The sequence below is a fragment of the Lupinus angustifolius genome, chromosome LG12, assembly GCF_001865875.1.
Source record: "Lupinus angustifolius cultivar Tanjil chromosome LG12, LupAngTanjil_v1.0, whole genome shotgun sequence".
In the NCBI taxonomy this organism is placed as follows: Eukaryota; Viridiplantae; Streptophyta; class Magnoliopsida; order Fabales; family Fabaceae; genus Lupinus; species Lupinus angustifolius.
In genome coordinates this window covers 6,547,613-6,562,286 of record NC_032020.1, presented here as the reverse complement: position 1 = coordinate 6,562,286, position 14,674 = coordinate 6,547,613, and the positions used below count along the sequence as shown (strand labels likewise).

At 32.6% G+C, this 14,674-nt stretch overlaps 2 protein-coding genes across 5 annotated transcripts; both read left to right on the top strand.

Annotated features, from left to right (window-relative positions):
* Window positions 1,578-3,442, top strand: LOC109361606. Of its 2 annotated transcripts, XM_019607113.1 has the most exons (2): window positions 1,578-2,472; window positions 2,521-3,442. In XM_019607113.1, exons 1-2 carry the CDS (start codon window positions 1,871-1,873, stop codon window positions 3,212-3,214), a joined length of 1,296 nt encoding a protein of 431 aa, XP_019462658.1. In that variant the 5' UTR covers window positions 1,578-1,870; the 3' UTR covers window positions 3,215-3,442. The 2 variants fall into 2 exon arrangements, with proteins under 2 accessions (XP_019462658.1, XP_019462657.1); XM_019607112.1 differs by having other exon boundaries at window positions 1,578-3,442.
* Window positions 7,933-11,348, top strand: LOC109361539 (dihydroceramide fatty acyl 2-hydroxylase FAH1-like). Of its 3 annotated transcripts, none has more exons than XM_019607024.1 (7): window positions 7,933-8,046; window positions 8,392-8,449; window positions 9,226-9,318; window positions 9,846-10,042; window positions 10,155-10,260; window positions 10,406-10,552; window positions 11,010-11,348. In XM_019607024.1, exons 2-7 carry the CDS (start codon window positions 8,399-8,401, stop codon window positions 11,130-11,132), a joined length of 717 nt encoding a protein of 238 aa, XP_019462569.1. In that variant the 5' UTR covers window positions 7,933-8,046; window positions 8,392-8,398; the 3' UTR covers window positions 11,133-11,348. The 3 variants fall into 3 exon arrangements, with proteins under 3 accessions (XP_019462569.1, XP_019462568.1, XP_019462570.1); XM_019607023.1 differs by lacking the exon at window positions 7,933-8,046 and adding an exon at window positions 8,110-8,259; XM_019607025.1 differs by lacking the exons at window positions 7,933-8,046; window positions 8,392-8,449 and adding an exon at window positions 8,710-8,728.

The following is a 14,674-nucleotide window of genomic DNA, read 5'->3' as shown; positions in this document are numbered from 1 at the left end:
AATCCCATGTATAGATCTCATATTGCATAAAGTAATAAATTCAAAATGTGATACTAAATAATCTTATGAGGTGAGACTCTCTCACTTTAATATTTTTTGGGCTAGTTCTTTAAGTGGTTTCTTTTTCTTTTCCATATTTTCAATTTATAGTTTTTAATTAAAAAAAACTATAAATTGAAAAATACAAAAGCAAATGTTATCAAATGTTCTAATAACATTATTTAAAAATACAAAAGCAAAAAAGCCTACGTTGATAACATAAGTCTAATACTTCTCCATACCTAAAAACATCAATTTTAATAGGAGTGAATGTGAGACGAATTAAGCATGTCTCGCATCCATTCCTAAATATTAATTTGGTCAACTTTTAAACTTGAACTAATCCCTAATTAGGATGGGACGCATGAGGGACAAGTCCAAGATAAGACGAGTCAAGATAGGAACAAGTCCGGGTTGGAAAATGACAAAATGACAAACGTAGATTTTTTTCTCAAATCTATAAGCATGCACAATCAAAATTATCACAATCTGTATATAAACTTAACTAAAACCTGCATCTCACATACATCAGTATATAAACTTCAAACCGTAAATTGCATCATTCAAAAATGTAAGTGTCACTATAATTTTCCTGTTGACACAAGGTACTGACATAGTGCAATAACTATTATAAATTAATGATTAATTTTCTTTAAATAAAATTTTACTACATAAAATAATGATTAACCACCTAGGCACCTAGTAAACCAAGATGGTTGGTTTGTCACATCAATTATAAATAAAGGACACCGATTATTTTGAAACTTATGTTTTAAATTTTGTGAAAGTAAAAGTTTAGAATATGTACAGTTACCTACAAAGGAAAAAGACAAGAGTCTATTATGGATTGGATGTTGGCTTGAAAATAATCGAAAAAAGATGGAGAAGACATGTTGAAGGCTATTGGGCATTGGGAATTAGAGGCAATATCATAAGCATAAACAACTTGAAAGAGGAAAAACAAACAATGACAAACAAAAAATAACTAATTCTTAAGTGTCGTAGTGTCATTTACTCTCATCGCAACAATCCTTCTCTATGTAAGAGAATTAAACAATGAAAAAATGGTAAGGAATAAGGATCATATGATAATTGATGTGAATATGTTGTATGAGCTTGTATGTATTTGAGTTATGTGGGCTGGATATAATGAATATTGATAGATACTTATTCAACTATTATTGATATATAACTATAAGGAATGGGCCGAGTGATCCAGACATAGACCTGAACCCGTCCTTTTTTGACAACGGCTCCATCCCTTTTAATCGGGTTTGTCCTTTTTTATTTAGTTAGACAAATCAGACCTATCATTAAATCATCGGGTTAAGATGGATCTATGGGTCGAGTCGAGTCTTGCTCATCCCTAATTTTCAATATATTTCTTCTTCTTTTGAAAAAAAATATTATAAGTCACTCACCATGCTTCAATATTCCTAAATCTTTGCCTATTTTCCTAGTGGATGTGAAAACCTTTTAACAAAAACATTGTAATATATAAAAAATTTGTTAGAAAATCAGTTGAAGGAACAAATCTCCATTCATCCCTCCCTTCCCTACATGCCAATCTATCATGACCATTTTCTGTTTCTTGTTTCCCTTTTCTGTTTTTTTAATCTCATTAACAAAAAGGTCACAATTCTCATTCAATTCAAACCAACTTTAACCTCTTTCCTCTCTCTTTCCTCACTTCATTCTATAAACCAATCATTCATTCCTAACCCACTTTTCATTCATTTGCATCTTCCCTTTTTTCCATCTTTTTTTTCCTTTCCTTTCCTTTCCTTTTCTTTTTTCTTCAAACGGAATTTTTTTTAGTGAAACCTTAACCATGCCGTTACCATGGAAAAAACACAAGGTAACCCCATTGTCCCAAATCGTCGCTGATCTTCAACCACCAAAACACGGTTCATCTTTTGTTCTTGAACCCGGTTTTCCCACCTCTCTTGTCGATCTCTTCGTTAAAAACCGAACCCGGTTCAGAAAATACAAAACCAAAAAACCGGTTCACTTCGATATCTCTCATCCGATACTGGTAACGCAGCCGCCGATGTTGTCTCCGGCACCTCCTGCCCCTCCTCCGCCGGAGACGTCGTGTTTTAGAGATTTCCCAGTGGTTTCTACAGAGGCTCCGAGTTTGATGCCTTTGGTGGTTAAAAACGACGTCGTTGATGAAGATGATGGGTTTGCGGGTTCGAGTCAAGAGGTTAAATGGGTTGACGAATGCGAATCTGGGTCGGGTTCAAAAACGGTTTTTGGTGTTGTTTTGTTCGTGTTTGTGGTTGTTGTCGTTTTGATGACGAGTGTGAAGGAAATCACCATTGGGATCAGCGTTTTAGCGGTGTTGCTTGTGTTTATAGAAAACGCAGGGAAACGTGTCGTTTCGTTTCTTATGCCATGTTCTGATGCTAATTTGGGAATAGTTACATGTTTGACAAAAAAGGTTTCTAATTATGTTTGGTTCCAGAAGCTTATGTTGAAGATTGATGAAAATTGTGAAGGTTCTGAATCATTAAATGTTGGAGGTGAATGTAGTTCTAGTTCTTTGTCCTTTGAGGAAATTGAGGTTGTGGAAAACAAAAATGTGGTTGTTGGTGTTTGTCGTGAAGAGACATGTTTTAGAGAATTGGAAATTAGAGAGAAGAAAATGGAAGAGGAAGATTCAAATGTGAAGGTTGTTGTTGTGGATTCATGTGAAATATTTTCCCAATGGAATAAAACTAAGGATAGCCGTAGTGTTAAGCTAAAATCCAAGATGGTGAAGAAACTTGTGCCTAAAAAGTTGAGGGGGTCTAAGAAAGATAAAAAGGAGAAGAAAGTTAAAGAGAGGAATGATGAGATAATTAGTGAATGTTATAGTATTGGTAAAGAAGATAAATCAATGAACTTTGAGATAGAAGGTGTTGGAAAAGTTGAGGTAATTGAACAAGAGTGTGTTAGAGAGGAAGAAGTTGATGATCATGGAATCAATTGTTCACAAGATTCTTTAATGGAAAGGGTGGAGGAAGGAGATGTGATTGGTGAAGAAAAGAGAATGGAGAGAGTTGGGAATTCAGGGTGCATTGTTTTGTTTGCAATTGTACTTGTTGGGCTTGTAGTGGGTCGTTTCCCAGCTATGATACTTACAGTGACATACTGTTTCATGCTAAGGATGGCAAGATCCATAGTTACTTGATACTCGGTATCGGGATGCAGCTCGCGATATATTTAGGCAAGACTCTTTTTATGATGAATCTAGTATGTCGTATACAACACAGTCGATTTGGTATCTGATGTGAGAGATAAATGAGTGAATCATGTTACTAATTGTAACACAAGGGAGATCACAGAAAGTGCATCTGATCAAATGTTGGGTGTTCTTTGGTGAATGAAGTCTCATGTTTGTGTTTTCTGGCTCATTTTTAAAGTAATTATTTGTCTAGAAAAACACTGAAAGCTCATCCATGTGATTGGAACTCTGACCATTTGTTCGGATTCCAATTTGATACATTGTAAAATTATATAACAATAGTGAATACATTCTTTGATTGTTGAATGAGTGTTACTCTTTCATTTCATGGAAAAATTATTTATATTTTTGACACAAAATATGCAAACTAATTCACCCTTAAGTTTCCAAATCCAAAGTCATTGATCTTGTTGAGGTGCAAGATTATGATATTTTGTAAGCCGCAAATATTCATCTTTTGTAGTATTTTCCACATGCAAACGTTCCCCCACACGTATTGAGCATGCCTGTGAGAGTGAAAGTGGAATTGTTACCTGATGATTATGTTCTTCACTTCGTAGGGAATCTTGGTTACCATGTTATCAAATTTTCAGGTGTTGTTCACAAAGACGTATTTGACGTGAAGTTCAACATCGTTAATACACATAGTTAACCAAAGCACCAATAAGACTCACTTCCTTCCACAAATCAAAAGGATATGTTTCCTTTATTGATGATCAACTTATAGTCATCCTTAAGAAGGGACCAAAAGGATATGTTTCCTTCATTGATGATCAAAAGGATACGTCCAACTTTTTGAATCCGATCTAACAATCACTTTTATCTAATTCATATTTATTAATAAAAGTTGGTAAAGGTAATTATACTATTAAATGTTACAAATAAATATATAATATTCTAATATTAGTTTAATGGGTAATTCAAATCTTCCTTATCTAAACCTTTTTAATTTTAAAATTAATTTTTTTTCTTTCTTATTTTAAGTTTTTCAACACTTCCATTTATCTCAATTTACTGCCAAACACAATTGATAGATGATTGATTCTCTTAAGTATGAGGTTAATTGTCTAATCTCTATCATATATGAAAAATTATTTATGTAAAGAAAATTGACTCCAATAATTTCTCCGCCTCTAAATACTTAGGCTTTGTTTGGGAGTTAGGAGAGAAAGAGAATGAGAGGGATCAAATGGTTTGGAATGAGAAGGAAGGGAAGAGAAAATGAATGGAGTATAAAATTTATAAGAGAGAGTAAACTAACGATAATGTAAGAATATTTTTTTATTTTCCATAAAAAATGAGAAATGGACAATAATATATAATTATATATTATTACTAAACATATTTAGTTATTTTGACATTTTATGTCTAAAAATCTCTAAATTGTGGGAACTTTAAAAATAGACATACGAAGGGTTTTGGAGGGATTGAGAAACCCTCCAAAAACTTCATCTCTCTTTGATCCAACTCCAAACAAGGACAAGCCTTTCCAAAGTCATCTATTTCCTTCCATTCCCCTCCAAAACCACAGTCCCAAACAAAGCCTAGCTATCTAAAGTCGGCCAACAATACCATGATGCAAAAAAACTATATCTAGAGTCTAGACAACTCAATCAAAAATCTTCTTCCTTATAACACTATCTTGCTTTTTCCATTTTGCCAATTGACAATATCATTATTATTGATTATTAACAAACTTTTATAATTGCTGATTATTATTAGACATTATAACTGTCAATTTTTATAGATCTATATTCTATGTCTAAAATTTAGACAGCGTAAATTAATTTATCTCTATTTTATTCTTATTAATAATTTATATTTTCAACTTATATCTCATAATCTTTTTAAGATTAATTCAATCGTTATCACTCATATAAATTTTACTATATATCTATATATAAATTTTATTTATATCATAATTATTTTAAAACAAAAATTTATTGAACCGAAAAAAATATGAGTTAATATATACAACATCATCTATCAAAGCCTTCTGAAATCTGACTTGGACATCAAACCGGAAGATGTCACATATTAAGTTTAATCGGTTAAACCGTCCGGTCGAATCAGATGATTTCATATAGAATTTATCATTTTTATTAATAAATATATAGTTGTATATAAATATAAATTTTTATATAATTATATTGAAATAACATTTTTTCCATCTTTTTTTTGTACCGGAGTAAAACAAAACAGTATAGTAGTGTTCTATTTTTTAAATTTTAAGTGAACCGTCCGGTTTACTTCTCGGGTTATTGCGGTTCAACCAGGTTTAACATGGTTGGACCGGAATTTCTATGGTTCAAAGCAATCCAACCCCTTACTCAATTAAGACTACAAACCAAAATCGTTTTCAAGTCTGGTCAGTAGTCAAACCGATGGACCGTCCAGTCCGGTTATCACAACACTGTTCAAAACAATAGTATTATAAATAAGATTATTAGTTAAAAGGCATAACTTTGTGTTGTCATTTTTTATCCTTACTAAGTATTTATATTTTAAATTTAGATGATATGGATATTATATTATCTATGTAACGTTAAATCTATCAATAATAATTATTTTTATAATTTTAATCTGTATTCATATAACTGTTAGTTATAATAATATTAATATATAATAATAAATTTACTGAATTAAAAGTTTGAAAAACACTAACAATTATAGAACTATTTTCGATTTCTTAAGTATTTTATCCGTATTTAGCCTTTTATAAATTTACATTTATATTTGTAAATGATTTTTAAGGATGTGGAATAATGAATTAAGAGTACAATATCCTACTTGGATCTCAAATCATTTATAATTTTCTCACTATTTGTTTTGCACCTAATAGTTTTTTAACAAAATACCTAGTTAATTGTATTCTAACTTTTTTCTTAGATCTAACAAAATAAATTGTAAGTATGACTAGGGATGATAATGAGTCTGATTGATTTAGGGTGGTGCATTATTTGGACCTATCCTATTACTTCATTTTTTGGACCTAGACCCACCTCAGATTCATACTGATACTCGTTGGGTCTGCTACTTATGGGCCTTTGGGTACCTAGCGGATTCGCGGGTACCACAAATTAAAAATATTTAAAATAATTTTCGGTAATTTATGTAATTGTGTATTTATTTACTATAATCTTATATGTTATTTAGGCAATCAAGAGAAAAAATTATAAAAAATAATTTAAAGTGTTAAACACATTTTAAATTGACTATTTCAACATTATAACGTAAAATTGATTTAATAAGAATTGTTCAATCAACGTAATATTATATTACACATGTCAATTAACAACATAACATCACATCACTGCTTAACAATCTAACATCACTTTTTAGCAACATATCAATTATATTTACGAATTAACAATATAACATTATGAATTAGCAATATATATATACAGATGGATCCACATATTTCACATCTTAACCATCAATTCTAGGGAAATATGATGACATAGATCTACTCACTAATTCAAATTATTCGATTTCCATAGAATTTGTGATTACGATGTGAAGTAAGTTGTTTAAACTTACTCTTGGAGTAAGAGGATCCCCTCCTCTATATATATATATATATATATGAAGGAATAACGGGTCGAATACTCATTGGTGTGGGTACCTCATTGCCTGGACCCAGACTCATCCAACAATGGATCTTAAAATCTCGAGTCTCATTATCCATTAGTACAAAAATATGGATCCAGACCAAACTCGTTACATGTATTTTTTGCGGGTACCCATGCATGCATCCAGATACTCATATTCATTCCTAAGCATGGCTAGCCAGGTGGAAGAAAATTACTTTTGGGTACTTTGAAAAATACATACAAAGGTTACTCATAATAATAGTTAATAAATGATGATCAATACCATAATATCTGTCTCCATTGTATCTATATATTCTTAAGTTTTTCTAATAAAAATTATATATATATATATTACTCTTAGAATAAATGGGTCTTTTCCCATATATATATATATATATATATATATAGTATTTATATATTGATCACCGCAAAATATACAAATATATAATTTAGATGTGAAAGCTTGTTGAATACTCATTATTAGCTTAATATTGGTAATTAGTGTGTATAAAACATGAGTACATTTCTTCCCATAAAGTGTATTGCTCCATATTTTTTGGTATAATTAAGAGTATTTATCACATTTTGGATAATAAATTAATCTCTTTCAGGATGAAACTGACCCCTCTCACATATTTTCGGTAATTATCCCTCGCCTTGTTTTAGTTAAAGACTATTCCTTACTTTTATAATAAAATACTTAGAGCAACCACAATGGTTGTTCTTAATGGAATAATAACATTCTTACTTTGTTCTCCACTGTGTTGTTTTTATTTCCTGACTTTTGTTCTTAAATAAGAACAACTTTTGGTTGTTCCAAAGGAAAGTGAGGAGAGAGGCATATGCTGTGGAAAAAAAGTAAATGATGTGGGACCCAAACAAGAATAAGAATGATGTTTACCATTGTAAGAGAAAAAGATAAATGTTATTCTTATTTTATTGGAAGTTATAATAAATTATAAAATAATGTGAACCCAAATAAAAATAAAAATGATAAGTGTTTGTTATTGGAGATGCTCTTAGCAACCAACAAATATCTACATGAAACTAATATCTCTATATACACATGATGTCATGTTTCTGAAGAACAGAAAGAGCTTCTTAAATATTAACCTTTGACGAATCTGTTGGCGCACTAATCATAGGAAACAAAGTTGACAGCTCATAACTAAAAGTGGAAAACAGGTTAATGTCTTTTTTTGACTTTTTCTATTCTAAGTTACTATCTGTTAATGGTTAAAATTAAAAACTCAAATGCACTAAAATGGAGATTCAGATTTGGCTTCATTGTTACCCCAACACTTTCTCTCTAAATATTCATTCAAACTCTGAAGAAGGGGACCCACCTTCTTCGTTTTTGGTTGGTTGAACCCCTCTTCTTAGTTTTTCATTCTCCAGGTTTGTTTCGTGTTTTTCTACTATGATTATTTTCATTGCATTTTACATATCTGATTAGAAGAAATTCTAATGCTAGTTATTTATTGAACTTACTTTTGACACTTTTTGTTTGTTTCATGTTTTAATCTTCAGTGGAAAGATGGTTTCAGAGAAATATGTTGTTGATTTGAATAAGCCACTTGTTTCTCAGGTAAAGGCACATTGCCTCAAGATCTTGTGATTAATCAGTTTCAAAGAGGTTAAAAAAGATTTCATTTTTTTATCTTTGGAATTTGTTGACTTTTGACTACTCTCAAATAGGATTGACCAATCTTCAACTCGATTGGCCAACACCAATCTTACAAAATAATTGACCAATCTCAGAACAGATTGAAAATAGGACGAATACAGATTTGTTCAATTGAGTTTAAGATTGGTCAATTACATTTTAGATTTGTCAAAAGTCGTCAAAATCACTAAAAGTCCGAAGGTTAGTTTGCCATGCCTTGTCTTGCATTATATTCTGGTTGTAACATGTTTCATTTAGGAACATGATTAGGATTAAATGCATTAGAGATAAACTTAGGGTAATACTTATAGAAAATATGGTAAAATCTCACCCTAGGTAATTTAGATAGTCATCGTAGAATCTCAACTTATGTATGGAGGTAGCTGAATCACTAGAGGTAGAGAGGGGCGAAGAAAAACTACAGGGGGAACATTAAGAAGGATTTCGATGTCAACGATTAGACTGTTGACGTTATGTACAATAGAATATCAATGTAGCCAACTTTACCTAGTAGTAAAAGGATTAGCTGTTGTATATGTTTCATTTCTGTGCATGCAGTCTAAGATTATTCACTTGGTTTGAATAAGTTTAAAATATTATATCCTAAGTTTTATATCAAATGCTAACCCTTCAGAGTATTATTCCCAGATTAGCTTAGAATATTTCATCTATATGCTTGTTATCTGATATTTTTATAGGTTGGGCATCTTGGAGAAGATTATGATGAATGGGTTCACCAGCCTATTGTAAGCAAGGAAGGCCCTCGTTTTTTTGGAAGTAATTACTTGGAGGTAAATATTGTTAGATAAAAGTAACTTCAAGTCTTAGTTTATCACATACACTGATACACATAAATTATACTATTTAGCATGAATGAATTGATTACCGGAAAAGGGAATGCATATTTTACATAGTAAAAAAAGAGCAGCCCAGTGCACGAAACTTCCACTTAGTGGGGGGATGTACATGTATGCAGCGTAAACCCTATACTTTTACATGCGTGATCAAAGAAAAAAGTGACTTTGAAAGTAGCTGCACATACTTTACCAGCCAATCACTTCATAAAATTCTCAGGGAAATATTTCTAAGAACAATAATGATGCTTGAATATTGGAAATTGAACACCGTAAGCATTTTTCTTTTAAGATTTGAAACTGAAGATGTAATGAGTGGCGAAAGATGTGCAGTTTTGGTGTTGTAAAGACAAATGTTTCTTTAAAAACCATCATTTTCCTATTGTAAAGGTTTCTGAAATTTTTTATTATAAATTGAAAACTTTCTCTCAGCTGCGTTCTTGATTTGTTTCTACTTGGAACAGTTCTTCACACGCACTGTGTGGTGGGTGATTCCGATCGTTTGGGTGCCAGTTGCAAGTTGGTTTATTTCTAACTCTGTACGAATGGGCCTCGCTGGTCCTCATGTCGCTCTGTTCGTGGTTATTGGCATTTTCGTTTGGACATTTGCGGAATACATGTTGCATCGTTTCCTTTTCCATGTTAAAACAACGAGCTACTGGTTAGATCTCTGTTATCTTTCATCATATCTACTTAGATTAACTACTTATTGATTAAAATGACACTGGAAATTTTTTTCATTTATTTATCTTATCACTGTAATATTTTATTAGGGGGAATACATTCCATTATCTTCTTCATGGATGCCACCATAAGCACCCCATGGATGGCTTGAGACTTGTTTTCCCTCCAGCAGCAGCCGCGATCATAGCTACTCCGGTATGTATATTCTAGCACATTATACCAGGTTACGCATTTTCATGCCTTTATTACCGATTTACCAAACTAGCAATGGTTTTCAAATAGTATAATTTATGATAAGATGTTTCCGAAATTAATTAGTATTTTTGTCTGCCTTATCCAGATCTGGAACTTAGTGAAGCTTATATGCGTCCCTTTAACTGCTCCTGCAATTTTTGGAGGTATTTTATTGGGCTATGTGATGTATGATTGCACCCACTACTACTTGCACCATGGTCAGCCAAAGACTGATATGCCCAAAAGCCTTAAGGTAAACACACTTCTTCGCCTTTAACAGTGGATGGAAATAAAATTAAACCAAAATTCTTACTCCAATGTTTTGCTTCGCTTCACAAAACCATCTCGTCTAGAAAGGAAGTTTGTAGTTGTATAGTTTACCAAACCCGATGTATTAGTCCATCAAATATGTTAGCCTTTTGGTATTTATGAACTTTTTATTTGATTAAAGGACATCAAATTCATATGGAGTGAATGTTGAGACATTATTTTTTCAGTTTACTTATGAGTCTTTTAAACATTGTTCCCAAACATGTGTCTCAATTCTTTTATAGAGATTTGGATGCCCTCATTTTCCTTGGGAATAAGATGCCATTTTGGGATAGACAAACAGTGCCTGCAAGAACATTATGTTCGTGTCCGATTTCCGAAACATGACATTGTTATATTCTTGTTATGTTGCAAATAATCTTTCCTTGGTTATTTTTCAGAAGTACCACTTGAATCATCACTACCGGCTTTGGAATTATGGCTTTGGGATCACTTCACCACTGTGGGATTTCGTTTTCGGAACAGTTCCTCCTCCATCAAAGGCGGATGCCAAACATAGATAGTTGTCTGTCCAGGGTTGCATTTTTTCATTGATTAAGAACTATCATAGCAAATTGAGGATTTCAGACATAATATATCACGAATTCATGTTTTTTGATATTGTCTAATTTATTTTGCTTCTCAATTGATGTTTCTGAGGTTAAGCTTGTATCAAACATCCTGTAAAGTTTTGATGTGTATCAAATTTATGGTGAATAACTCTCCTCATGTGCTCAGTCCTTTCTATTGTAGCTTTACTCTCCGAATATTCTCGACTCCTAGACACGTTGGACTGCTTGGTGTATAGGTTAACTTAAACCTTCAAAGAAATCAAGAGATTCAATTACCTAAATTCCATGATATACAATAGAATACTGAATGCTACTTGGCCAATTATTTTGTTCTACAAATGCACATAACTACACACTATTTCATCTAGGTAATTAGGATGTGATTTTTCTTTCCTGTTAAGCTTAAATATATACATGACACTGGTGTGTTCTGTTACTAACATTATTCAATGAGAAATAGACAAGATATAGATACGAGAAAGATGGAAGGTTTTGTTTTTTGTATGTATAGTTTATATCAGAAACTCTTGGCCTCTGAGTGAGTTATGTGCATCAAAAGTACTAGTACCTTGCATCTCGCGTCACACCACACCTTAGCTAATTGCTTGTATCAGACTTTGAACAATTAAAGTTTTGATTTTTGACCTTATTATTGAAGAAACTAATCTGGGAAGTTTATTTTTTTAGTCTCATAAAAGACATATCCATGTGTGCAATAAAAAAAATACCATGTAGTTTTTATTGAAAATAGTGGGCAAGTTGGTTGATTATAATTTCTAAAATTCAAGTCATAATAGTTCAAAATCAAGCTTAGCACTAAGGTTAATGAGTGCTCAAGAGGGATGAGAATAGAAGTCAACAGACTTAGCACTATAACTCCATAAAGGCTTAAAAATGTTTTTTTTACTTCCAAGTTCTTGTTGATATTTCTTAGGGACAACAATTTGATCTCTTAAATCATGTCTCACATCAATAATATTCAAGCAAAAACAGAAAAATAATGAATATTTAATTTTTTAATTGACATGATATATTTTTATTGATACTGAACATGATTTGAGACACAATTTGAAACAACAAAATCCTTCTCGAATTACTCAGAGCTATACCACAAGAGAAATATCATTGTTGAAATTACACATGTGATTGCTTTTTGTATTTGCAAAAGATCCAAGGACAAAAGTTCCAAAACTCCAAATACTCATTTTATTCTCCACGTTTAAAACTCTACAGGTTAATTTTCATAAAACTCTTAAATTAACATATTAACTTTTTATCTAACTCTATGAAACTATGACCACCACTATTTACACCCAAGAAACTAAAATCTGTTTGAATTGATTTTGGTGGAGGAAAAGAGGAAGGAAAGGTTTTGTAACTAAGATATGCACTCAGTGAGAGAGGGGTTGGGAAGTCTCCTATTTCTTTGTCATCTAAAACCATAGTTACCTGATATGGGATTCTTTTTGCTACAGTTACATAGTACAAGATATGTTACCATGTGTTAGATGCCTCTCATTACTATGCCTTAAAAGAATTTTATGACAATTTTATGGCTCTCTTTAAGGGCATTTTATGTCACTTTTATGGCTTTGTTTCCAAGCATCCAATGCTTGGAATCCAAGATACCAAGACTTTGCTTGCCTATAAAAGGACACATATAGAGAGCTTCAAAATCATCTTCACAACACACAACATCTCTTTCATTTACACATATATTGTGAGTGCATTCTTGGTGAGAATTCTTGTTCCATTTGAGAGAGTATTTGTGAGAAAAATATTGTCATTTGTCCTCATCATTATAAGAGGATTTCTTGTACTCTTCTTTTTTACATAGTGGAATTTTGCTCTTGATCGCCCGTGGTTTTTTTCCTCTCACACTGAGGGGTTTTTCCACGTTAAATCTTGTGTGTTATTTTCTTTATCCTTTACTTGCTTCTCTTTTGTTCTCAATTGATTCAATCCTGTGCTTCCGCATTGTGCTCTAACCTTAACAAGTGGAATCAGAGCTCTTACTAAATTGAGAATTTCAAAATGTCTGCAAAATTTGACATTGAGAAGTTTGATGGCAAAATTAGCTTTTCTATTTGGCGAGTCCAAATGAGGGCCGTTCTTATCCAGAGCGGATTAAAGAAAGCTTTAGATGGGAAGTCAAAGAAACCAGTTTCCATGACCGATGATCAATGGGACGAGTTGGATGAAAAGGCGCTTTCAACAATTCAACTTTGTTTGTCGAAGGAGGTTCTTCGTGAGGTTGCCAATGAAGAAACCGCTGCGGCTTTGTGGCTGAAGTTAGAAACTTTATACATGACCAAGAGCCTCGCAAACAAGCTTCGTCTCAAAGAACGGTTATACACCATTCGTATGGTTGAAGGTACTCCTATTCAAACTCATCTTGATGAGTTTAATTCTATTATTATGGATATGCAAAATATTGATATTAATATTGAAGATGAAGACAAAGCTGTTTTGTTGGTTGTCTCTTTACCTTCTACCTATAAGCACTTCAAAGAAATCATGTTGTATGGAAATAATGATACCTTATCCTTTGAAGATGTTAAATCTAATTTATTGTCCAAAGAAAAATTTGATCTTGAAGTTAATTCTGTGGACAAGGGTGAGGGCTTAAGTGTTCGAGGTAGAACTCAAGAAAAAGGGAGTACCAATTATAAAAAGTTCAGATCCAAATCCAGAGGTCGCAAATCCAACAAAACTTGTCGCTATTGCAAGAAACCGGGGCATGACATTCCTGATTGTTTTATCTTAAAGAAAAAACAAGAAAAACAAGATAAGGGAAAATTTCAACAATCCTCTGAAGCTGCTAATATTGAAGCCAATTCTGACGGTGATATTCTTTTATCTGTTGTCTCTTATAATAATAGGAGTAAAACAGAATGGATTCTTGATTCTGGATGTACTTTTCATATGTGTCCTTATAAGGACTTATTCACCACTTTTGAACATGTTGACAGTGGTGTTGTTTTGATGGGCAATGATACCCAATGCAAAGTTGCAGGAATAGGTACTATTCAGATCAAGGCTCATGACGGTGTTGTCAGAACCTTGGCTAATGTCCGCTATATTCCAGATTTGAAGCGGAACTTAATTTCTCTTGGCACCCTAGAGTCTCTCGGGTGTAGGTATTCAGCTGAAGGTGGAGTTCTAAAGGTATTGAAAGGTGCTATGGTATTATTGAAAGCTAACCGGATTGGTAGTTTATATGTCTTGCAAGGTTCTGTTGTGACAGGTTCAACAGCTGTATCTTCTTCAATGCATGATAATGACGTTACCAAATTATGGCACATGCGCCTGGGCCATATGAGTGAAAAAGGTATGCACCTTCTAAGCAAACAAGGTCATCTTGGTAAACATGGCATTGGTAAATTGGATTTTTGTAAACATTGTGTTTTTGGGAAACAAAAAAAGGTTAGTTTCTCCACTACAACTCACCGTACCAAGGGTATTCTTGATTATATTCATTCTGACCTTTGGGG